The 26,388-nt window shown below is 41.5% G+C and overlaps 1 protein-coding gene across 11 annotated transcripts; it reads left to right on the top strand.

The window, feature by feature from the left end:
• The first annotated feature begins 6,559 nt into the window (after positions 1-6,559).
• Positions 6,560-25,870, top strand: cngb1a (cyclic nucleotide gated channel subunit beta 1a). Of its 11 annotated transcripts, none has more exons than XM_028956026.1 (45): positions 6,575-6,686; positions 6,846-6,871; positions 7,194-7,275; positions 7,483-7,510; positions 7,579-7,624; positions 8,355-8,445; positions 8,678-8,717; positions 8,800-8,851; positions 8,953-9,055; positions 9,305-9,347; positions 9,457-9,508; positions 9,725-9,821; positions 9,931-9,947; positions 10,051-10,065; positions 11,037-11,142; positions 11,526-11,561; positions 12,311-12,359; positions 12,528-12,612; positions 12,690-12,790; positions 12,899-12,953; positions 13,592-13,664; positions 13,759-13,783; positions 15,502-15,730; positions 15,833-15,979; positions 16,297-16,338; positions 16,556-16,612; positions 17,002-17,019; positions 17,816-17,972; positions 18,059-18,089; positions 18,964-19,120; positions 19,431-19,582; positions 19,746-19,958; positions 20,134-20,342; positions 20,430-20,480; positions 20,560-20,646; positions 20,743-20,807; positions 20,900-21,022; positions 21,174-21,315; positions 21,497-21,656; positions 21,747-21,844; positions 21,937-22,020; positions 22,114-22,232; positions 22,788-22,934; positions 23,521-23,710; positions 23,851-25,870. In XM_028956026.1, the coding sequence occupies exons 2-45, from the start codon at positions 6,864-6,866 to the stop codon at positions 24,076-24,078; spliced, it is 4,110 nt and encodes a 1,369-aa protein (XP_028811859.1). In that variant the 5' UTR covers positions 6,575-6,686; positions 6,846-6,863; the 3' UTR covers positions 24,079-25,870. The 11 variants fall into 11 exon arrangements, with proteins under 11 accessions (XP_028811862.1, XP_028811861.1, XP_028811859.1 ...); XM_028956027.1 differs by having other exon boundaries at positions 7,480-7,510; positions 9,308-9,347; XM_028956031.1 differs by having other exon boundaries at positions 7,480-7,510; positions 12,335-12,359.
• The last annotated feature ends 518 nt before the right edge of the window (positions 25,871-26,388 follow it).

The following is a 26,388-nucleotide window of genomic DNA, read 5'->3' as shown; positions in this document are numbered from 1 at the left end:
TTATTAATTGAGAACATTGAACTTTTTATGATGTTTTTTATTCATACAGTACGTATACATGAGCATAATTAGGTAAAACAATAGAAAGAAAATTTAACTGAAGGTGACCACGTATAAATGTTATTAGAACAGTTCCCACACATTGTACTCCCCACAATTTTGTGCCGCAATCTTTATTGCTTTGACATTGGCAACAAGGTCCGGCATGTGTGGTTAATGTCCTTCTGGCCAAGTTGGATTCATAATTGATTAATAACTCTGCCTGAGCATCATTGGAGTGGCTCATTTTGGCCAATTTCATTCAAAAGGATTTAAATACAGAAGTGTCCTTCATGAATTAATACACACAGGTCTGAGGGAATCTGTCCACCCCCGCACACACACACAAACATCCACAAACCTTCAAACACCTATTAGAGAGAAAATTAATTACTTTGCCATTTGTGTTAAAAAGCCTTTTTTTCATTCTAATCCCACCCATGTCAGCAGTAATGCTCGCCATTAAATTCGCTTTCTTCCCGAGGCACGGGGAAAGGATGCTGATTGATTTTAGTGTTGGAGAGACCAGGAGAAGGGGAACAAAAAGTAACATGTCTTAATTAGGCTTATTGAGATTCCATTGCTTTGTGCTCTGCATCTCTTCATTTGCCCAACAGGCGGAACAAGGAACCAAATGAAACCTAAATCGTCGGTTAACCAAGCTTCTATAATTCTTATTGTTTTGGAATGCTTGATTTTATAGAGAATCAGTGCTTATCTCTCCCAGATCTATTTCACATCTACGAATAATGTTTGTTTCATTTATTCATCATATGCATACAGTCCTCCCACAAAATAAAAATGAAGTAAATCGTTTCATGCTTGGTCCTTTGTGACTCCATGTGAAGTGTGCAGATGCCACCTCTCTACTGTCCCTCCTTTTCCTTATGATTTCTATGTCCCTTTAGAGAAATTCATCATTAATTATCTGTGGCACAGTAGGTCCAATTTTTTTTTTTTTTTAAATCATCTTATTGCAAGCAAGATCCAAAGACCCTAATGGTTGGCAGACACTGGAATAATTAATAGAGCTAATTAATAAGGTTTTTTTTAAAAAAAGCTTGTTGATGACAACCCATGAAAGAAATTAATATATATATTTTAATACAGGATACATACATTTCATGTATTCCATTTTCCCTATAGAATAATGAATAGGAGCTGAGGTTTAAGGAGGACGTAGGAAGGAGTTGAAGACACTTGATACTGTGACCTAAATCTTAGTGGAACTGTGACATGAAAAGAGGCAGAGTGAGAGAATGATGTGGGATAGGCTGAGGGCTTTACTGTGTGTCCTGAGGTCATGAAACATGCCAGGGCTGGAGGTGACCCTGATGCAAAACTCTGTGAAAGCACCTCTCATTATTTCCTCTGCACTTGCCCAAATCACATGTTGATGTTATATCGCCGTCTTTTTATCTTTTTTTTTTTTTTACGAAGAGAGGATAATGTGTTTGGTTGTAAAGGAGATTAGCAAAGAAATGGATGTTGGCAGGAAGCTATTTACTCTCTGAACTACAAGTAATGGCGTATGGGGAAGAACGCTGCCGGGTGCTGATCTAATTTACAAAGAGATGAAGAAAGGGAAAGCTGAGATATGAACAATGATAAAGCACGTAAAATATCTAGAAAGAAAGAAATGCAAATGAAGTTATTTGTTGAAGCATGAATAACAGTATCTGAATCACACTGACTTTATTTTGGAAAATACCTCGCAAGTTTTTGTCATACATTTTACATTTACATTTAAGCCATTTGGCATATGCCCTTATCCAGAGCTACTTACAGAGCGGCTTTCATGTTACCATCGATGAAGTTATCATTTCTGGTTTACTAGAACCCCCAACTATGAATACAATCTTTTTATTCACTCTTGTTATAGATTCTGTACATAATTTAGACAATAAGAAGGTTACAAGTTAAACTAAATATTCTTTAAAGAGGAAGGTGTTGAGCTGCCGTTTGAATGTGCTCAGTGACTGAGCTGTTCTGACCTCAAGGGGAAGTTCATTCCACCACCGAGGGGTCAAGACGGAGAAGAGTCTAGATGAATGTCTTCCTTTTACCTTCAGAGATGGAGGGACCAGGCGAGCAGTACTGGAGGCTCGGAGTATACGAGGTGCAGTGCGAGGTGTAATAAGGGCTGTGAGGTAGGATGGTGCTACTCCATGTTTGGCTTTGTAGGCCAGCATCAGTATTTTGAATCTGAAGAGTGCAGCTACTGGGAGCCAGTGGAGGGAACGTAGCAGAGGGGTGGTGTGGGAGAATTTGGTAAGGTTGAAGATCAGTCGTGCTGCTGCATTTTGTATTAGTTGTAGAGGTCGGATGGTACTTATAGGTAGATGGTACAGTTCTTGGTACATGCACACATGTAGTACAATATACAGTGGGTACGGAAAGTATTCAGACCCCCTTAAATTTTTGTGGCCATTTGCTGAAACAGTTTAAGTTAATTTTTTTCCTCATTAATGTGTACACAGCACCCCATATTGACAGAAAAACACAGAATTGTTGACATTTTCCAGATTTATTAACAAAGAAAAACTGAAATTTCACATGGTTTTAAGTATTCAGACCCTTTGGTCTGTATTTAGTAGAAGCACCCTTTTGATCTAATACAGCCTTTTTGGGAAAGATGCACACCAGTATTTTGGGATCCTGTGCCATTGTTCCTTGCAGAACCTCTCCAGTTCTGGCAGGTTGTTTGGTAAATGTTGGTGGACAGCCATTTTTAGGTCTCTCCAGAGGTTTCTCCAGAGTTGCTAAATTGGGCTCTAGCTGGGTCATTCAAGAACAACCGCAGAGTTGTTGTGAAGCCACTCCTTCATTATTTTAACCATGTGCTTAGGGTCCTTCTCTTGTTTAAAGGTAAACCTTCAGCCCAGTCTGAGGTCCTGAGCACCCTGGAGAAGGTTTTCGTCCAAGATATCCCTGTACTTGGTCACATTCACCTTTCCCTCGATTTCCACCAGTCGTTCCAGCCCTTGCAGCTGAAAAACACCCCGACAGCCTGATGCTGCCACTGCCATGATTTCTCCAAACATGCCACATCAAGGCCAAAAAGTTCTAGCTTGGTCTCAGCAGACCAGAGAATCTTACTTATCACCATCTTGGTGTCCTTCAGGTGTTTTTTCATGTGTCTTGCACTGAGGAGAGGCTTCAGTCGGGCCATAAAACCTCGACTGGTGGAGGGCTGCAGTGATGGCTGACTTTCTACAACTTTCTCCCATCTCCCAACTGTATCTACGGAGCTCAAGTGCAGCAGATTTTTTTTTTACCTTTTTCAGATCTGTGCATGAATGTCAACAATTCTGTGTTTTTCTGTTAGGGGGCCGTGTGTACATTAATGATGGAACAGTAAACTTAAACGACTTTAGCCAATGGCTGCAATGTAACAAATAGTGGAAATTTCAGGGGGGTCTGCATATTTTTGTACCCACTGTATATACACAAACACACACACCCACATACACATTTTTTTATATATATAAATGCAAGCCCAATGCTTACACAGACAAATTTACACGCTGTGAGGCAAGGATAGTGAAGGAAATGAGAAATGTTCTAAACAGCGGATGACTTTTATGTTGAAGTAATGACATGATCCCTGTATAGTGCAGGCTGCAAAGAATGTTATTCACTGCCTTATAAGGTATGGCGCTGCCTGATTGTGAACATGCCAGTGAGTTGTCAGATGATAAATAAGATATTTTATTGCCTCCTCAAGGTCTCCTACTGTTACAGTATGCATTACAAGGAAGGCCAGGGGAATGAAAAGGAGTCCAATGCTGGCAAATTGTAATGATGTGATTCTAATCATGCTAATCATTAATCAGTATATTGATTTTTATGACATTCGTATTGTATGAGGTGCCATGTGGTGACTGGGCTAAAATGTTACTGCATGGTGTTTGTAAATCACATTTTGTCCACCCAGAAGGATTGATGGACCTGTCAAATTTTGTCCAATTTCCTTACAGCACACACAGATTGGATCATGTTAAGAGTAGCCTTCTGGAAATCTGGTTAGAGAGATGAGCTTTTAAAGGTAAGTATTAAAGTCTACATTTCATTAAAATCCCATTACAAACCCAGAAGGCAGTTCATTACTGAGGCTTTAATTTCCCTGAAGAATTTTCATTAGTGAGCAATTACTTCATTTACAAGAGATAGAAGTGTTTTAATAGCTACTTAAAAACAGACTGAAGAGCCTACAATGGGACTTATTATAATGAGACACAAACTTTCCTGTTCTTCATGACTTTAGAAGAAGTGACTTCCTTTTTCAATTACAACTGACCTGTGTGTACAATCCAGCTACATCAAAAATACAGTAAACAGTAAAAGTGATTTTCTTTTCATTGTGACGCACAGCAAGCACAGCACACTAAACAAACTGCATTTACTCTATCACCCTTAATAAGCAGCCGCAACCTTTCAGTTTCGAGTCTGCTTCCTTGGCCACTAGGCCACCACCTCCTCTTGCATCAATGCGTCAATGTCCACACAAGTTGTCATCGCTGCCACCTTGTGACTAAGTTTCATTGTCTGTTGTTCTTCTTGCGCAGATATCCTCGTCAGAGGCTTACATGACCTTATCTCATAATGGGATAGTGTGTGCCGATGGCAGAGTGTTTGTGCCCTTGCCTTTTGTGTGTTTGCGTGTCAGAGGGAGAGTTTTTTTTACAGACTCACAATACATTAGACATTGAAAAGTAAATAAATGTGACCGAGACTAGAAGACCTATTGCATGCCTTAAGCCGTCTGCTCTTCCCTTCATGCTCCCTTGTCTGTTTTAACATCATCTTGAGTGGGTAGAGTGAGCAGCAAGGTCAGCCCAGCTAAGTGAATGGTTTTCAGTCTTTGTCTGTTTGCAGCCTGTGTGTCCTGCTGCATATTTTCCAACACTAGGAGCTGTCATCACTGTCAGGACCGATGGATGATCAATCCTGTCTCTGCTGACTCTGGAATTAGCCTGGCTGGCCTTGTTAATTCGTAATCTCTCAGACCTCTACCTGAGTCCGTCACCTGCGCCTGACACTCATGAAGGAACACAGGGTTTCAGGGGGCGCCATAATAGATCTACCACAGGCAATGAATGTTAAAGCCACATCAATTATGTCAGAAAGAAACAAGATAGGACTTCTTGCCACGGTCCTTTTGGTGTGTAATTACACTCAGATTAATTAATTAACGTTACTGATGTTTGTTTGAACAAAGTTTAAAGTGGGAGCGGCCAATATGGATAACCTCCAGGTCTCAAGCACTTTACTCCCTCACTCCGGAGGATTTAAAACCACTCCTGTCCCCTCTCCTCCCTTCCACCTTCATTCCCACCTGTTTTTAACTACCGTGGTGTTAGCGGATATTACAAATGTTATATGTTATATATACTGAACATACTATTCACATTTTAACTCAAGCATTCTGTTGGGAGAAGTAGTCAATCTGACATTCGCAACACCACACTACATCTACATATATTTTGCCTTAATTCCTTGACTGTGGTCTATGTGCATCACATTGTCACCTGCACTGCTATATCGGTTTTGTTCTTGATGTCCTTGACCCATGCTGCATCACTGCTTTTATGCATAAACACACACACGCCTAAATCCAGATCGCGGCATATCTCCATAGCTACATGCTGAATTGCAGAGAGCTCTCCCCACCCGTCAGTACTGGTTTTAGTCTGATGTCTGACTGCATGCTGGGTCTTATGTCCAGGAAACAGGAAAGATGAAAGGTGAGGGAGAAAAATTACTGTTTGCTTATTCAGACTGTGACCTCAGGACCAGGGAGCTCTATCACAGGAAATGTTCTAGCTGCATTTTTTTAGATCATCCAGCATATGAGTCAACCAGAAACCAATTATGTTTTATTTATTTATTTGCCATCATGTTCTGTGCAGTGCAGTGACATGTTTCATCCATCGGTGCAAATGAAATTACGCAAAAAAAAAAAAAAGATTTTCAAACATAGTACATATCAGTATGTTACTGAAAATTGCAAGAAATGAATGCACCAGTTGCACTTTAGTCAGGAAACAGAAGAATTGGATTAAAACAGGATTCGTTAAAAAAGTGAAGGACTATCAGGCAAGATTGGTAACAGGATTGTGAAATTGTCAGGACCATGGCAGCACAGGGAAGGACGCATTCACACAACTCAACAGAAGTAGGGGTTTAATACAAAAACGTAAAAATACATCATACCTGGGCCCAAGATCTAAAAGGCAATGTCCGCATGAGGACACAACACAACCAGGATACATTTATATGAACAGAAACAGTTGACGACAATCCCGGTGACATGACAACCATCACAGACAAGACAGTGTTCTGAGAATATGAATTAAGTATACCAGGTTTGACTGCGGTTATTCCATCTTAAATCAGGCCTTGCAGACACTGGGCTGAGTAATGGTTAGGGTGCCCAGGTTTTTAGCGATGAGCTCTGTGAGAGGTTTCTACAGAGCTTATATGGGGTGGGTCCAGCCCTCCCTGTCCAGTGAGCAAACGCTCTTCTTCATCCTGTAATCCGGTTAGCTGAGCCTCCTCTTCACTAATCCCTCCACATCTCCACCGGCTTCACCTCCTCTCCAACAGCCTGCCTCTGGAATGAGGGCCTCCCTCTGAGAGTCCAGGTAAACCGCATTCCTTATTTTTCCAGAAATGTGTTGCCATTCATTCCACTTTTACTGTTAGTTTCCTTTTTTTGCTGAGCATTTCAAAAACGTCCATGTCTTTAATGTAACATCCCATGTATTAATCTACTGAACTACAATTTTTTTTCCTATCCCCAGTTTTTCAACTAGACATATATGTGCAGGTAAAAGATGGAGGAGAAGCCTAGGCTCTTGTAAACAGCTCCAAGTTCCTCTCACACACAGACAAACTCACCTGTAAAATCTATTATCGTTCCACTGGCCAGGAGAGATTAGGGTCAAAGGCATTACTGATTAGGGCCAGCAGCCCTCTAAACATGCCTACATACCCCTCCAACCCCACAACCAGACAGAACATTACAACATTACTTATTCACATGTCTAGGTGTATTTAAAAGATTCTAGCCTCGTAAATATTTAAAGCCGCACACTCATGTCTGAAAGTTGACCTTAGTGCTCGCTGTGCTTTGTGCTGCGATTTCGAAGGATGTTCAGCTGGGTGGTGAAAGTGGTTCCGCAGCCCCCCCAGCCCCCTGGGAATCTGGGCGAAGAACAGCCGGCAGCACAAGTAAGATGTTAAAAATACAAGTGTGCTTGTTGCTAAATACGTAGGTAGATAATGTTGCCAGAAGATCATTGTAAAAAAGAATAACTTTTATTTTTATATTTTACATATATAAAATACCTACAGAACAGAGCGAAATACAACTGAGAGTGTTTGTTAGACTGTGAGTGTTTGTTCTATGGCAGTAATCATTATTTCCTGTCTCAGCAGGAGAAGAAAGAAACACCTAAAGAAGAAGGTAAAACACAGAAGAGAAGCATCATGCAGTAATGCAGATATGCTCTATTAATAACTCTATTTTAACAGTTCCACAAGGTGACAAGACCAAACGTGATGCTTCTGAGGACAAAAGGTAGGCAAAAGTTGTTCTGTAGTACTAAATTTCATTAAGATTAAATAATACTGAAAGTTAGCATGAGCGGATCATTTCTGTAATTTCTGTATTTACAGATTTATTCATATGGTCGTTAAGTTGTTATTAACTTGCCCCTCACAATGTAGGTTCACCAAGAGACAGTGAGGACAGGCCCCGAAAAATATTGAGTTGTTACTACCATAATATTTAATCTTAACTTTTGATAGGTTGAAAGGTATGAGGCTGTTCTAGTTCTGGCATATGCATGACAAGAATGACTTTTCCAGCTAGGGTTGCTCCTCACTTTCAGAACCATATAAACCGACAGCTAAAGTTGGGCAGAATGGTAAAAGTTAGTTAGGTTAGGTTAGGTGACGTATTTTTACCACAAGATGCATCCATCTGGGTCTGCCTCATGCCAGATTGCCATCTTGTCCTGAATAGGTATTGTAGTAGTAGTAGTAGTATTGCAGAAGTCATGACAGTTAAATTTTGGCCATATGTGTCTAAATTGGTGACTTTTTGGATGGTTCCAATATTTCTTGTAGGTTTTTTAGCTATTTTAAACTGACCTACCACAGATGATAGTACAGGCTGCCTGAGGAACCCAGCACAGCTTTAGAACTAACAGATAGACTTACCGACATCTGTCCATCCGTCTGCTATTCCTCACACTGCCTTTTAACCACTGATGCTGTCTCTTTCTGATCATCCTTTTGTTGTAAAGTGCTCAGGGTGGAGTGCTGACATGGATTTCTCATGGGCTCTCACATGCTCTACCCCAGCCAAAGGTTGAAAGAGCAAACTCTGAAGTCAAGGTATATGCTCCCATTTCAAAAAATGCTCTGCCAGTAGATCATTCATTCGTTTCCCTCGATACCACGGGTGCTGACAATGGCCGCTTTTACCTTATTATCGATGGTAAATTATGTCTTTGTGGTACTGAAATTGTTCAACTACTTTAGGGTCGCCACTTTACTTAATATGTGAAAAATTCTATCATTTATAACAAAGCCTTCATAAATAGCAATGCATTTGTGACTGTTAAAGGAAGAGAAGAAGGAAGTCCCCAAGGCCGAAGAAAAAAAAGGTAATACTAGAATTTGATTGATCTATTTCTAAATAAATAGCAGAGATATTTTTCCTTAGCTGATAAATCATGTCATTAACAGCCCCACCAGCTGAAAAACCCAAACAGGAAGCCCAGGCTGCTGAGGATGGCAGGTAGGCCATTTAATGGTTTTTAGCCCCAATCATAAACTCAGACACCATCGACACCTCTTATTCTCCCTCTTAATTCACTGTTCCTATTACCTTGTTTAAAGTGTGCAGCCTGGGGTGTTGACATGGATCTCTCAGGGTCTCTCAAATGCCCTACCCCAGCCGATGGGGAGTCCCAAGATAGAGAGGGCGAACCCTGAGGTTAAGGTATGTTTCGGGGGAACGGATTTGGGGAAATGCACACTCAATATATGTATACTTTCAAGCGGTAAAGATTAATATAATGAAATCTTTAAATGTCATTTAAACCCTTTAAACTGCCCCACCGGCATATAACAAGGAAGTTTTATCATTTACAGCCCCCACTATGAACTATTATGAATAACATAATGTGGGATGTCTGTACAAAAAAATGTAAATGTATTAATTATCATACTGTGCATTTTCCTACCACAGCAGGATAAAAAGGAAACACCTAAGGAAGAAGAAAAGAAAGAAGGTAATTCGATAGATATGGAAGAGCAACAGCAAAACACAATTTTTATATTATTTCGCATAGTTGTTGTAAATATTGGCAGCAAAATGATGGTGAAAACATATTTTCACAGCCCCACAAGCTGAACAACTCAAGCAAGATGCTCCACTTCTAGAGGACGGCAGGTAAGCGATTTGTTGACATCAATGCAGTTCTAAAGCAAAGATTATGTTACAACATTTGGACAGAGTGGCTAAGTTCAGGCGATGCTACATTCACTCCATTAGTGTGTGTGCATGTTCCTCCTCTCATGTTGCGTCCTGTTGACCTAACCAGAAGGCAGAACAGTCTGCTTGAGCCAATCAATCCCGCCTCGCTCTCTTCTTCTCCCCCTTCTACAGTTCCCAGTCTGGAGTGATGACATGGATTTCCCATGGGCTCACAAATGCACTACCCCAACCCTCACCTAGACATGAAAGGGCAAACTCGGAGGTCAAGGTACATGATGAGTAATGAGTTAGAAGTGTTCAACACTTTTTTTTTTCTGTTTGAGAATTAAACTATCCTAAAATAAATGAAATGAGCATTATTTCATCTTTTCTTCCAGGATGAGGCAGAAATCAGGTAAGTCTGCAGTAATTACTGTAGATTGTCTCATCATTAGTAAATATGTGTGCATGATAGGTGTCTGACATGTTGTATTTGTGTATGCTGTCACTGACCTCAGAAAGGAGGGGGACGAGTGAGTAGACACCCGCTTACGCTAATTAAGGTGGCCGGCGGTAGCCATAACCCCTTGCAAAACAGAGCAAAGCATGCTAATGAACCGCTGCGCTGCGCTTCTCTGTGACATAATGATGGCGGCTTAGCATGCTAATGAATTACTTTATTAAGCAAATGCCGCGCTTTGCAAAGTCTAGCGTGCCACAATGCTTTACACATCCAAGGATTGTCTCAACACATTCACATTTAAATTAAGACAAACTAAATGAAAATGCATTGGGGCTGAAAGGCCACAATCCCACAAATTCATGTTAAATGAATGTTGTAGTTACAGTGACTGTAGCAGCGGTCATCAGGAAACCTCAAGCTTCCCTTCGAACTGATCATTATGTTGCATTTCATTTCTGGAATGAGCAGGTCTCCTTTAGCTGCATTCCACTAACAACAGCATCTTTCCACATTCCTGCCAATGCATTTTCTGTCTCAGCGTCCTTCAGCTCATGCATTTAAATGACATCTAAAAGGGTCTCAATTTGACCTGGAAATAAGACTACACTGAAACGTTATTTTGTCACTTTAATGAGGCTTAGGAATCAAGAAACCAACGTGATTTATTGATCCTTTGAAAGGATTAAATGAGCCAATGCATTTTGAGTAGATGCTCACCCACAGCTACTGAGGAACTGCCAATCTGTTCTACAGGAGAACATATTAAGTCGAATGTAAACGACTTCAAATTACTAAACACAATTTGAAGTGTGTGGGATATTTGCTCAGGCCAGATGTCAATTATGTGTCAATTTGGTCAAATTAAGAACTGTGTTGTAAGAAAAAAGGCAATCATGGGCCGCTCCCACCCAGTGACACATTCCTTTGGTTTTGATTAATTCTTTTAAAACAAAAACCCATTTCCTACCTGCCTGCTGCTGCCCCCTGCTGATCACACGCTGCACAACCGCTGCTGAGACTCTGAGGCTGATGTTCTCTCAGGCAGGGCCCTCGAGTCATTGGCTGGATCGTGCAGGGCCTGGGAAAAGTCGTTCCCCAGCCAGACGAGAAGTACAAAGAGGCTCCGCACTCTGAGGAAACCACGGAGGTAACAGCAGCCATCCCAGCCACTAAATCAGGGTTCTTCAACTCTGGGCCTTGTCTTCATTTCTATTTGACAGCTAATTTGTTAATGACTGATTCTGATATATATTTATACATCAAAGCTGACTTAAGAAGAGCTAAAGAACCCTGCACTAAATTGTAAATCTAGATCTTCCATCTAGATACCTTTTTGTGGAGATAGTCAATAGTTTAATAATTATTGTGAAATGAGTTACTTTGACTAGTGCTTTCTTTCACTCTACCACTGACATCCAATAACCATGCAATAAAATATTGTATTTGTGCATCACAAATTGATGACAGAAAACGCTGCTATTTACCTCTTAATATGCCTCATGCTGTTGGTTTAATGGGTTTCTCATGTAGGTTGTTGCAGTTGTGGAAATTAAAGTGGAGCCTGCTGTAAGTACAGTGGGAGTGATGAACAGCCCATCCTTGCTGCTGTGCTGTTCAAGTTTTCGCTTGAGATCCATAATGAACAATTCTGTCAAACAAAATATTTTCTACTTTAAAATGTCAAAAGATGACATTGACTTTTCTCATGGCTCACTTGGCTTGTGTTAGTTATTGAAAGCAATGTCAAATGTAACAGTAAGCTGACCTAAAAAAGCAAACCATGACTGAAACAAGTACATTTAGAACTATGAATCAAAATTAGAATTGAATAAAAAAAAATTACTAAAATAGTTGCCAAATGGCCTAAAGTGCCTTTGCACACCTACGTAGGCTCATGTACAAGTATGAATGGTTTTATAAAGCAAACCAGTTGACAGAGTATTGAAAAAGCTATTTGGCTTATATGTGTGAATGATACAGAAGTGGTCTAAGACCCCCAGTAGTGGATCTCAAAGGAAACTCTTCCTCTTTGAAAGATGCCCTGCCCTCGGCCCGCTTCTCACTGCTGTGCCTTAAGGCTTCGGCAGGGCCTGCTCTTAATGCTCGGCCTCTGGGCAGAGGCCTGGAGGTCTGCGCTCAAATGAGCTTCACTTCTGACTGCCTCCAATTTGAATCAAGCCTGTTTAACGCCCCGCTTTTTTGAATGACAGTTGCCCTGCTCTGCTTTGTTGGACCAGATATTAAATCTAGTTCTGCATCACAGAAGTGTGTTTACAACGTGTGTGTGTGTGTGTATTCTGACTGTTGCTGTGAAGGTCACTCTCTCTTTCTCTACACAGGTGCAGGAAATGAAAGATGTTCCTGGTGAGTGTTCATTTTTTCATATTCTATAAATACTATATACTAATCATCAATCATTAATGCAGAGTTTGCTCTATTGTAAAGTTGAATTTGATTTTAATGATTAATATATATTACTTTTATAATTCTGGAGAAGATGGTGATGGCTGTGTTCATTTTACTTCTCTGAAGATGCTGAGCCTCTACCCAACATCCCAGTTGTGGAGATCATCTCAGACGACGAGCACCACGAAGAAGACAAGTCCTTTCCTCCAAGGTTCATCACTACTTCCCTCCGTGTCCATCTCTCCCCTTTCCTTTTCCTCTTGTCTCAACATCTTGTCTGCCTCACAGGGTGATTGAGTGGTTAAAGCAAGGGATTGAAAAGGTTGTTCCTCATCCTGTTGATGGCCATCCAGCACCGACCCCAGAGCCCTCAGTCAAGAAGGATCCAGGTACACTATTATGGCATAATAACAACCACAGTGACATCCACTGTGCTTAGTAAGTGTTACAGTTCATGTACATGTTTAATGTTTTTAATGTTTCTCCCTGTACCATAGCTATCTCATCTCCACCTGAACAACAAAAACCGGAAGAGGAATCCAAGGCCTCGAAGTAAGAGAAATGACAGCTGGGCTTATTCAGTCCAAAGCGAAGATTACCCACATCTCTGACCCTGGAGAATGGCCAATGAGGATGCTTTCTAACTCTGTTTAGTTAGATAATTGGCTTTGCTTACTGTTTTGGCCTGTGGTCTGAATCCCCTAATGACTTCCAAAGTCCCGTACTGATCTGATTGCTTGGTGATGTAGGCAGATCTCATCCGACATTAGTCCATCACACTCGACTGCGTGTTTTAGTATCTGTAGAGACGGGAAATTACAGAACAAAACAATGTTCATTACAAGGCATGAATTACAATATATATATAATTACTGCCATTTATTTTTCCTCAAAATATGAGGAAAATAAACTTGTATAATATGGAAGAGAGAAAAAAAAAACGATGAATGCAATACATTAGAACTTTAAGTAGTAAGCAATTATGAAAATGTGGGAAGACAGTACTAAATTTACTTCGACCCTGCTGTTGTTTTTTCTGAATTGAGTGAGTTTAAGATGCAGCAGAGTACCTATTATTTCTAATTCTGGCTGGAACATTTATGCAGATGTTTCTAGTAGGTATGATGGAGCTCCTGTAAAATACTGCACAAGCTCCCCCATCAGTTTGTATAATTTTAATTTCTTTTTAGTGTGGTGGGATGGATCTTTTCGGGATTGGGCCGCATGATCCCTCAACCTGTAACCAAACCCAAGGACACAGTGGTGAGTGTAGCTATCCTGTGCATTCACCCATAGAAATTCCACAAACATGGATAACAATATTAATGTAAGGTGTGTTGTCTTAATTTATTTGTAGGAAAGCATCGATGCTGTTCAAAACAGTAAGTTGCTCTATATATTTATACATTTAATTAATCACACTTTCATTTTCATTATCTTCACTCAGAGGTGTCAAAATATGTTGGTCCACTTGTTTTTCTCCTGTCACGAACAAATATATAGGACTCAAATTTTCAGTTACAAGCGCAGAGCCAAAGCCATAAATATCAACCAATCAACATCAATAAAGTCAAAATGTTACACGCCTGTGGAGTAAAAATAAGGATCGGGTACAGAACTTGTCAGAAAGTACAGTAAGGATCAGATAAGCTACTTTGAAATACGTGATTTAGATGGATTTAGCAGATTTAGCTGTGGACCACGGTGGTGCAAGCTTACACTATTTTTTTGGCCCAGGGGAGCTGAGGTGTTAGACAGACTCTAACTCAGCCCTTCTTCTCCTTCTGTTCCAGGGCAAAATGCTGTTAAAGCCCCTTAAACATAAGGAGTGGAAGAACTGGGAGAGTCGCTCATTATAACCATCTCGAATAGACAAAAAGTCAGCTTTCTGTTGCAAAGCAATGCATCATGCATAACAACATGTGGTCATAAAAATTGCTGCGTGCACATGAAGTAATGCCGACTTGTATTGTGTTTTGAAACAGACAGCAGGACTTCTATTGAATAATAGTTTTATTTCTTGTGGAATGGTTTTAATATATATATGCTTTGATATTTGCACTATGCTTGTTACTCAGCTTTTTGCATGCTGCCGGTTTACTGTGCTTTTTACCGGTTGAGATTAAGTTCGCATAAGCAATAGCAGACAAAGGCCACTAGATGGTGCCATATCGCTCTTTTGAATACTTTTGAACAGAGCAAACGTGCACTAGCGCACTGTTCATTATCACTTAACAATAATTTAATAGGGAATGTGCAACTGTAGTGCAACTTACAAAAGATTGTGCTAAGAGACATTTCTCGAACTTCATAAACACAAAAGTCCATTCAGTTTCATCCAAGGGCCTTTAACTGCGCTGCTAGGCTACACTTGCCACACTTTTTTCTTATTCAGATTTTACAGGGCAAAGGTTAATCATGAATGAGGGTTTTGATTGTTGTGTTCTTGCTCTGCTTCTAAAGCTATTGCCGTTACAGCCCAGGCAGCTATTTGTTTTTGCACTGACAAAACCTTTTTTGTAAAATTCTGCCCTGTTTTACAGTTCAAATCTGTTGTTCTTACATCTTCAAGGCTTGAAAATAAAGATGTAGTTCAGAAATTGTTGTAATTTGATAAATAATAAATAAAAATATGAACACTTGCAGCTTTTGTTTTTCTTTGGAATTGAAAGGTTTTGTTGCAACTAAGACAACATTAATGAATAAATTAAAGCTAAATAAAAACAATATTAAGCCTGGGTGTATGGATAAATTCATCAAACATGTGAACATACAATGTTTTAATTGAGAGGTGTATTCATTTATTCTTAATAAATATGATGCAAATGTTTATAGCCTTCTTAACAAAAGCCAATTTAACCAGTTTATACCATATTGCAGTTTTCCAGTTGATGTAGAATTTGAACACCACATGCACATTTCTCAGGAAATTATTTTTACTTACTATTACATACTGACACATTTCTGTTTTCTGAAGATACTCATCTGAGCAGTGAAGAGAATAGCACTAAGCATCTGTTTAAACCAGCACCTGAATTACCAGAATTGTGTGTGGAAAAATCCTCCTTGGCCAAAATTGAGCCCCCTGTACCCTGTGCAGTTTGTATCCTGCAGGACCCTAGTGAAATGGTCCTGGAGGAGGTGGACTCGGACTGGGAGAACAACGCTGAGCATGATGCGGGGGCGGAGCCAGAGTGCGTGCCTGTCCTGGACACACTGGCAGTCATGATACAGGAGGATGCTGAGACCCAGACAGAGAGGTGGACACCACTTATTGAAAGTATTAAGAAAGAGGCTGAGGAGGCTGCTCTGGTCACACTGGAGGAGAGGTGAAGACAACCTGCGCTCTGTCTCTCTTGACAAGTCCCAAAACAGGCATTGAATGGAGAAGAACCAGGAGTTGAAGATAATGTGGTGGTGTGTCCTAACAGGCTGCAGCAGGAGAGGCTGGAAGCCGCCCGCATGGAAGAGGAGATGGCCCTGCAGGCTGCGGAGCTGGCCGTCAGACAGCTGGAAGAAGAGCAGGGTGCGCAGAAGCCTACAGAACTCAGAATGCCAGAACCAGATAACACAGAGCAGTAAGTCCTTCTCATAATTACACAGGATAATAATGGTAATAATAATGATAAAAATAACAAAGGATATATTAATAACATCAGTGGTTAAAAAAGTGAATGAAAATACCCCAAAAAATTACAATGTAAATTTTCATATTATATGCACCAACAAAGATTAAAAAAAGCAAATGTTCAATAAATTCTTTATCTGCCAACAATAAGTTATTTTGTTTATTATTTCACATTCATGAATGTATCAGCCTTCTCAGACACACACAGTAATAAGACCCTAAAACCTTCTGGTTACATTTGTTTTCACCTTTGCCCCCCTCTGACAGACTGCCCAACATTCAAGAAGAAGAGAACGAAGAAGACCCAGAGTAAGTCTCCACCCACGCTGCTTATTTAAAGCTTTTCTTTTACGGATGAGTCTGTGTGTGTGTGTGTGTGTGTGTGTGTGGGGTGGGTTTGGGCAGCTTCAGCTTGCTTCCTGTATTTCTGCGCTGAGCTCTGCCAGCTGTGCTCTTCTTCGACCTCTGACCTGGAAAACGACATGAGGGCTGAGGCTCTGTTTGTCCTTTCTGGCCTGCCGTACAGGTTGCAGATGCTTCATGAGGAGAGTGAGGAGGACAGTGGGGAGAATAAGATCGTTGAGTAAGAGTTCAGCAGGGCGCTTCGCCTGCAGGAAGGAACCCGCGCCTGTAGGCTTCAGAGATGCTGCTGAGAAGCCAGCTTTTACATGAACTTCTATAAAAAAATACTTTATCATCGCTCTGTAGGTGATGCCTGCTTGACGACAGCTAAAGCTTTTCCCCAGGATTTCAGGAATGCCTGTATAATGTGGAATGTTTCTGAAAACATTCACTTTGAGACACAGAACAGAATATGTTTTAAATAGATTATCATGCCATGGGCACCGTCACCTTTCCTGAGATCCTCAAGGATGCTTAGTCTAAGGTTATGCATGCTCTACTTTAGACAATCTGCTTTTAAATATCCTTTAACATAGTTTTTTTCCTCTTTTTTTCAACTTGATTAAAAAGAGCTGAAATAATCAAGAGGTAAGTCATCTTTGTGGCTGAAATGATGTTGGACAAGGCCTTCAGTACACATAGGATTGTTGATACGGCACTGCAGATTTCAGGTTTAAAACTAATGTCTGTTTGAATGAACCCGCACAATAAAATTGCTTTTGCATTAAATACGTGTTACAGTGGGCATTATATGTCTATACTTTTTGTCACCTGGGAGCAGAGTGGCAGTTGACCTTCCATTGCTTTGCAGTGTGTTAATATGACCCCAGAGCAAAAGAATGGAAAGATCTTATCTATTTATTTTGCAATTATCTAAACCTACTAACATGTATGTGAAACTGCACCGTGTACTCTCCTTTTATCCAATCACCACATCCTGAAGATCATGGAGAGCCTGGAGGACCTGAGTATTGATAAAAGTAGGATAATTAAATTAAATAATATAATTTCTAATTAAATCCTCAGCTATTAGGCTTAATGTAATGATCCATGTGGCCTGAAGACCAACTTGATCTGGACTCAGGGGTCCAAAATCTAAAATGCAGGTCTCAGCGAGCAAGACCGCAAGGGTGGGTACTGATGTGGAATATTTAGTAATATATTCTTTGGGTTATCACATTATTACCTATTTTAGCTATGACTCATAATCATTTAAATCTTTCCTTCATATTCATTCGTTTGCATGTCATTGTGGTAACTTTTTTCTTTTTGTTAGATTCTGGAAAGTGATATTCTGTGCACCGGACACTTATTGGATACTCTAATACTCTATTAAAAAAAATTAATATGCGTGCGACACAATCCATTATACTTTCTTGTTTAGATGTTTGTTAGATGTGGGACCCACTGAGGATAAAGCACCCATAGACAGCCTTCCAGAAAGGGTTCCTTCTCCAGAACCCCGTAGCGAGGAGCAGGAACCGGTCACCAACCAGCCTGGCCCTGGCAGCGAAGAACCTTGTCAGTCTTCTGAAGACAAGGTCAATACCTTCACCACATCATTGTGAAAAAAGACATGATGTGACATTTGCATCTAACCAAATACATATTTCATGTCTCATCACAGGAAGAAGAGAGTGTTGAGGAAGGGTGCGGAGGTTAGTGCATACATCATGGGCTGGTCGAAGGCTAAAATGTTACTGTGTTAAATGAAGGTTTTTAGTTCCCAGTCAGTACCTGTATATTCTCAGGACTGAAACTGGCAAGTCTTTAATTTCTCATCTTTAATTTATTGTTTCATATCCTGATCTTTTGCAAATGAATGTGAATTGTAGTGATGCAACATCTCTCCTGCAGCACCTGCGAACTGTTCTGCAGTAAAGACTTGGTTCCTGCGCATCCCCTATGCCACCCTGTGCCTTGATCGCTTCAACCTGCTGCTGAAGCAAAGCAATGTCAGCGCCCCCAAGTTGCCCTCCCTAACCCCTGACCTGGCTGTGCTAACCCAGGAGATCTCCCAGCTGCCCAAGCATGCTCAAGAGTGCTGTTATAACATCATCTACAGCCTCAACATCCTCAGACCCCAGCAGCATGCCTAAACAGCAGAGCCCCAACCTGGAGTTAGAAAGAAAAAAAAAGATAAAAGCCCTGGGACCCCCCTCTCCACTCTCCACCAACCACCTTTTAGGGTTAGGGACCCCATCTTTCCACACTTACAGTCCTAAAGCCAGCCTGCACCCTGCTGACAGCCATTCAACTTCCCATCACCCAGGTGAACTGAGCGCTCTGTGGAGGCCTGGCCTCGATGGTGGCTGTCCTGTCCTGTGGAGTGCTGTGTTGTTTCGTGTTGTGCTGTGGATGTTTACTGTCTGTGTATTTTAAAGCATCCATGGGGCCTGTTGGTGGCACCAATTCCATAATTACTAAAACGTTAAATACATGGTGCTAACTGTTGACGAGTTATGGCTTTAAGTGAGCAGCTTTACTGCTATATCTACAGTATGTGACACAATGTGCTGATGTGCCTCCTAGAGACCATCTATGAGAAGCCAATAGTCAATGTGGAGAATGTGGAGGATTTCGAATGTGGAGAGGCTGGAGAGGGTCCCGGTGTCCCACAGGTCATCATCCCTCCAGGCTCTGATCTCCTGAGCCTCGTTGTGCCTGGCATGCCCACTGGAACAGATGGGTGAGCTTTTGTGCGCACCATAGCCAGTGTAGATCAACCGTAAACAGCAAACCTAAACTGATTCCCATAGCCGTTCTGGTTTCTTAATATCGAGGAAATAGGATTGGCATGTTTTTGTGAAAGCAATTTATCTAAACAGAGATACTGGGTAACATTTCCTGGAGCTTCCTGGAGCTCAAGTGGTGCATTACCACACTAGCCATGGCATAATCCTGAACATCTAATTCTGGGATAAGAGGGTATAACAGTGTATTTTTATAGACTGACATGATTTAAATATGATCTGAAAATGTGACCATGTGTCCAACAGGATGGAGCGCCCCACTTCTGCGGCCAGCCAAAAGAGTATAGTGGTCAGCGAGCGCCTGCAAGACCTGGTCCAGCTGTTTAAACAGAGGACGGGTCGTGCCAAAGACAGACTCATAGATCCCGATGAGTCAGAAGAGGAGAGTCCTTCATCCTGTGAGTTCCAACTCACCCAACCCAAACTCCACCAGCAGCCGTTTATCCATCAATCATCCATTCATCCATTCCATGTTTCATGCACTGTTTGTGTTGGTATGGGGAATCCGTTGTAGAAGCCTGTGATGCTGCTCTCATTTCTTTTCCTTTATTTTATCTGTAGCTCCAGTTAAGAAGCCTGCTGCTCCTGGGGCACCTCCTCCCCCACCACCTGAAGAGAAGAAAGAAGAAGAAGCACCACCGGCTGAGGAAGAAGAACCACCGTTGTTTGAAATCTGGGGCTATGCCATCAAAAAATCCCAAATTCCTGAAATGCCAGGTTGGCTTCGAGCTATCGTGGACTACCGCTTCCCATCAAGTATCGACCCCTTTACCAGTGAGTCTAAATAAGTTCCCACAACAAGTCCATAACAAGTCTTCATAATATCATAATGTCATGGTGTACGATCCCTGAAAGAAATATTCTTCAATAACTTTACATATTTTGACCTTAATGCTGTGCTCATCAGAAAATGACATAATTTTTTTATTTATCTGAATGTGACCCACAGATTTGATTTACGTTTTGTGGCTGTTTTTCGTGACGTGTGCCTGGAACTGGAATGTTTGGCTCATCCCAGTTCGCTGGGCATTCCCATATCAGACTCCAGAAAACATCCACTGGTGGCTCCTTGCAGACTACTTTTGTGATGCCATCTACATTATAGACATCGTCATCTTTCAGCCCAGACTGCAGTTTGTTCGTGGAGGAGATATCGTGGTGTGTTCAGCTAGTGACCTTACAATACTTAAGTTGAATGTAGTCTGTTAATATACTATGTCCCATTAAATTTTTAACACTTTTCAGTGTGACAAAAAAGACATGAGAGAGAACTACATGAGTACCCAGCGATTCAAGGTGAGAAAGACAGCCAACGCACATAGGAGCATGAGTGGAACTTCTCTAATGATTTCTGCATGCTCTTCGAATGCTTCAGATGGATGTACTCAGTCTTCTGCCCTTGGACATTTTGTACTTTAAAACTGGTGTCAATTCCCTCCTGCGCTTCCCTCGCCTGCTTAAGGTATTTGTTTCATAATTATTCATTTACTGTCTGGATCTGTCTGGAAAATTACATGATCAATAGTGATTGATTGTTCATCTCATCATTCTTGGACAGTACATGGCATTTTTTGAGTTTAACGATCGTTTGGAAGCGGTGATGAGCAAAGCCTACATTTACAGGTGACACAAGAACAGGTTACAGACTGGACATTTTGTCTAAAAATAATACAGATTTTTTAATTGTCCTTTTCTGTTTTTCTCCTTTCTGACAGAGTGATCAGGACTACGGCCTACCTGCTGTACTCCCTGCATTGCAATGCTTGCCTTTTTTACTGGGGTTCTGACTATGAAGGTTTGGGCTCCACCAAGTGGGTGTATAATGGTAAAGGTAACAGGTGAGCAGCAAATGCAATGCAACAGAATAAGAAGCCTACATTCTGAGATTATGATACTCTGTGAATGTTCAGGTCATGTTCATTTCAGCAGCTATAGTGAGGAAAGCATTTTTCTCTTTGAGATCCCACTCTTTTCTGTTCTTTTCTACAGCTATATCCGCTGTTACTATTTTGCTGTGAAGACCCTGATTACTATTGGTGGTTTACCAGATCCCACCACGGTTTTTGAAATAACATTTCAGCTGGTCAACTACTTTGTGGGTGTCTTTGCGTTCTCCATCATGATTGGTCAGGTTGGTTATTTCAGTACTACTGTTTAGTTTAATGTAACTAAATGATCATAACTGTTCTGTTAACTGGTGTGTAAATTACAAAATTAGGTCTAAATGAGGATTTGGGGAAAATCACAAAAAAGCATAATTTGAGGATGTAGCCTGTTTTGTCAGATCTTCTGTGTTCATGTGATCATTGTAGATGAGAGATGTTATTGGAGCGGCTACTGCTGGCCAGTCATACTACCGGGCCTGTATGGACAGCACCATAAAGTACATGAGTACCTATCGCATCCCACGAGAGGTCCAGAACCGGGTCAAGATCTGGTATGATTACACCTGGCAGTCCCAGGGCATGCTGGGTAAGTCCACTTTTCAGCATCCACCCAGTGGTGCAAAAAAATTGCTGCATTACTCTGTCTAATGTTCACCTCTCCTTCCGTGCCCTCTAGATGAGCGAGAGCTGCTCAACCAGCTGCCAGACAAAATGCGGCTTGACATTGCAGTGGATGTGAACTACAGCATCATCAGTAAAGTGGCCCTCTTTCAGGTGATGAATCTTCACACCACAAAATATAAAGCAGCTTGTGAGACCCAGCTGGCCCGAATGCCTACTCCCTCACCTCTGCTCCTCTTCATCAGGGCTGTGACAGGCAGATGATCTTTGACATGCTAATTAGGCTCAAGTCTGTGGTCTATCTCCCAGGGGATTACGTCTGTAAAAAGGTAGACATGGCCTGTTTTCTCTGTTTCATTCTGAGATTACTCCATTAGTTTAAGTCTCACCCGAGGCTCACATTGTCTGTTCATGTGAACTAGGGTGAGATTGGGCGAGAAATGTACATCATCAAAGCCGGAGAGGTACAAGTGGTGGGCGGCCCCGATGGGAAGACAGTGTTTGTTACTCTAAGGGCAGGCTCTGTGTTTGGAGAAATTAGGTGAGCTCATGCAAGAAGTCAAAACCTCTAAATTACCATATATTGGTAATTTATATTACCAATTTATATTACCAATATATGACATAACACATTTCTTATCAAAATACGCTGGACAGAAAAAGTGTCATCGTCTTACATCCAAAGAGTAGACAAAAAATGCAAAACCACTAGATGGCGCAACATAAAACATTTTGTAACTAGAGTTGTAATTGATATAGAAATTAAGATGTCATATTGAATTTTGGTCATTCATATTGAATTACCAATATATGACATAACACATTTCCTATCAAAATACGTCGGACAGAAAAAAGTGGCATCGTCTTACATCCAAGGAGTAGACAAAAAATGCAACACCACTAGATGGCGCAACATAAAACATTTTGTAAGTAGACTTGAGATGTCATATTGAATTCTGGCCAATTTTGTATTGTTTGTCCAGCTTCTCTTCAACCAAAAATATGCTTAGGTCTCTCCAAACATCATTTAGCATGTATCATTATACAGTGTTTGTATCGTGTTCATGACATCAGGAAATCCTTGTGCCTGTTCTAGCTTACTGGCCGTGGGAGGAGGGAACAGGCGCACGGCTAACGTCGTGGCTCACGGCTTCGCTAACCTTTTCATCCTGGATAAGAAGGACTTGGCGGCAATCCTGGTGCACTACCCCGAGTCGCAGAAGCTACTGCGCAAGAAGGCCAAGTGAGGGGGAGGGCCTTGGACCTTTACCTAGAGCCCTAGCTAACCCTTAACGCACACACACAGACACACACACACACACACACACACACAAATCCTAGAGTGAATCACACCGTCTACACACCAGCCACTCGGACTCATCCTCTGTAATGCTCAACGTCACACCTCCAGATCTCACAGTCATGTGACCGGTCACATGGTGCACCAAATCACCTAGCTCTATCCCATCTTGCCTTGCCTCAGCCTCTCTCTTTGTGCCTCCGCTCTGGAGCTCAGTTGGGGCTTTGTGCTATCAAGACAGGAGTTAATGAGGGAAGTTAGACATGTCTCATGATTCAGGCAGCTGCTTACCCAGGGATCCAATTCACCAAGAGCCTTGCAGTGTGTGAGCTGTTTTTTTTTTTTTTTGCGTGTGTGTTGCTGGGTTTGTGTGTTATTGCTGACCATGGCTACTAATGTCTACTGTGTTAAATCCTCAATTATCTTCTTACACGATGGCACATTATGCGTCTGTGCAAGCACAGAAACTGGTTTGAGCAGCCTGTGCCTGCTGGATGAGTAAGCATGCCTTCTTCTCTGTCGGTCTCAGGAAGATGCTGACCAAGGATAAGAAGCCTGAGGAGGGTCAGGGTGCAGCCAAAGACGCGGCAGAGGTGATCCCGCCAAGGCCAGAGACGCCTAAACTCTTCAAAGCCGCCCTGGAGGTCACAGAAAAATCGGGCATCAAGGGTACCTTTGCCAAGCTGAAGGAGACATATAAGGCGGGACCCCTGTTAGAGGTACGAACAACACAATGCAACTCACTCACATGTCCTCCTAAACACACACAAGCAAAAACACACATACGCACACTCGTGTTGCATAGGCTTTGGAAATTGGGTTTGTCGTCAGCTCACATATACTCACCTCCTCTCCTCAGCCCTCTGGCTCCACCTCCCCCATGCCTCCGCCCTCTCCTGTGCACCGCCGATCCCCCATACCCCGCCCACTGGTACAGGAGGATGAAGACATGGTGTCTGAAACCACCGACAGCACCATGATCATCCGCATGACCCCCCGCCATCAGGGCGAGGAGATCCTTACGGTTGAGCTGGGCCATGCCGAGGGGGAAGTCCATGCGGAAACCGAGGCTCCACCGGACAAGTAATCGAAGAGACGAGGTCTGGAAATGCCCTTGAAAAGATGAGAGGAATGTTCTACCACAACCTGCCCAGCCAGATCCCCAGATCATTGACATTGCCCCTATATTTCCACGTTAGAATTGTACAGGCCCTTTTTCCTTCTGGCTTTATCGGGCCTTTATCTCCAGGTCTGCTGCTCTGTGTTTTCTTCTAGCGATGAGTGGCCTCAGCCACTTTACTACTGGTGTATTATTTGTAGAAGAATACCTATATATACATGCGTACATTTGAATGTATAGAGCTGTAAGATACACACTTTGTTCAATGTAATATGCAACCGTTACAGGATTTCAGCATTTACACAAAAGCTGCTCGATGCAACACAGAACCTCATGGGGCGGTTCCAAGGCCTTGGAATACTCAGTTCAGATTCAGTTTTCTTCCAGAAAACAATAATGGAGCTTTGTAAAGGAGCTTTGATCACCCTTTGCGAACACTGCTGAACAAAACCTGCAAACTTCAGCTATGCATTGCTGTCTGTTGAATCAGAATCAGAAAACTTTATTAATCCTGTATAGTGCTTTCCACTTTATAAGACATTCAGACACAAATAGGAATGTTTGGGCTGAATCAGCACATAGTGAAGCACGCAGAGAATAAGTGGGTGACCTAAACTTGGCACAAGTGAACGTACAAGTTCTCTAAGGTCCTTTGGCTCTGTTGGCTCTGTTGGCTCTGTTGGCTCTGTAAGAATACCAAGGACTAAAACCTAATAGTAACACAAATCCGGGGTCATGTCCCATGAGGCACTCTGGGAATTTGATATGTTATTCTCGTGGATTTCGGAATATGTGAGAAACATTTAAAACACAGGCATGAAGAGTACTAGTAATTTGACCTAATTGTAATATTCCAGGTGTTTGATGTATGAAGCGTTCTGTATAATAAATGTAGCATGATTTGCACTAATCTCCCACGGAAACTGAATGACCCAGCCGTATCCGGAGACAGAAATTTCCAGACTAAAATGGAGTTCAAATCAATGTCAGTGGTTTGTCCTTGTGCACCCTTTCGCCGACCCCACACAAGTACCGATCATTTACAATGATTTTTCTCCTGCATTTCCAGGTCAGTTTGCAATAAGCCAACAGGTCTGCGTGAGGACACTCTCTGGCAACAATAAAAGGAACATCATATTTTTATTTTGATGATTTTTATGAAATTGAAATGTTTTGGTCTAGATATCTAACTACTGTGAGTATGTCTGCTAGCATGTCTTCTTTGGGTAGGAAATAGAGGAAGAGAACCGGATTACTTGAACCTACATTTTTTTTGTTGCTTCCATCTAAAGAAAGGCAGGAAAGGAGAAAAAAAAGAATGGGAATTGGAAACAATGCAGAGAAAACCTACAATCAGAAGCCATGTGATGTTAACAGTAAGTTCAGAAACAAGGGTTCAGAACAGACCACAGTGTGAATTTTGGACATTTCAGTTCTTAAGGCATTACATAATGAGTAGTTTTTATCACTTCACGTGTAAAATTTTACTTAAATTGCCAGTATGTAGAGAAAATGTTGTGTCTATTGTGGTCTCAATCTCCAAAACCTTACCCTGGTGATGGACAGAGTTCAGTATGCTGAGATTTACAATAGGAAATTATATTGATTTTATTTATGGATTAAAGATGCTTTTGTCTGTATCGTTGAATTGAATTGATGGAAAAATCTCCATTTTATGCTTCAGCTGCATAGAACTGAATGGTTCGACATTTGACATGATTCCGTGGACTTTTTAATAAACCAGTCGTTCATACAGTCATTTCGTTGAGTTTGCCTTGTTATGTACTACATCTGCTCAATGATTTTTTCCCTCTTCGGATGGCAAAAAAACACGATCATTCGACTTCACTCCACTCCCTCGTGAAAGAAAATGTAATTTCAGACGCTGTGTGGATAATATCGTGACCTCCCAGTCGAATTGCACAGGCCAACTGTGTTCAACGTTTCCTCGCTACGAAGAATTAGCTGTGTCCTTTTATATATATATATATTTACGGATTAAAGTTTGAAGGAGTAATTACGTGAAGAAAGAAGGGAGAGGCGGGAGAGAAGAGGAGGGGTCTCTCCCGCACACGTTTAATTGGATGCGGCGTGACGTCACCGGCGCCTCTTCAGCTGTTTTCGCGTTTAAAAACCACGCAAAAGAAAAAAAAAAAACTTTTCTACGGGAAATTATCTCGTCGGTACAGCACGGCGCGACGCGCGGACGCGGTTATTATTATTATTTTATTTTATTATTTTTTTTACTTCACCTTGCTTTATAACCCCGGGACGCCG

Source organism: Denticeps clupeoides, chromosome 16, assembly GCF_900700375.1.
Source record: "Denticeps clupeoides chromosome 16, fDenClu1.1, whole genome shotgun sequence".
Lineage (NCBI taxonomy): Eukaryota > Metazoa > Chordata > Actinopteri > Clupeiformes > Denticipitidae > Denticeps > Denticeps clupeoides.
This window is presented reverse-complemented; position numbering and strand designations above follow the sequence as displayed.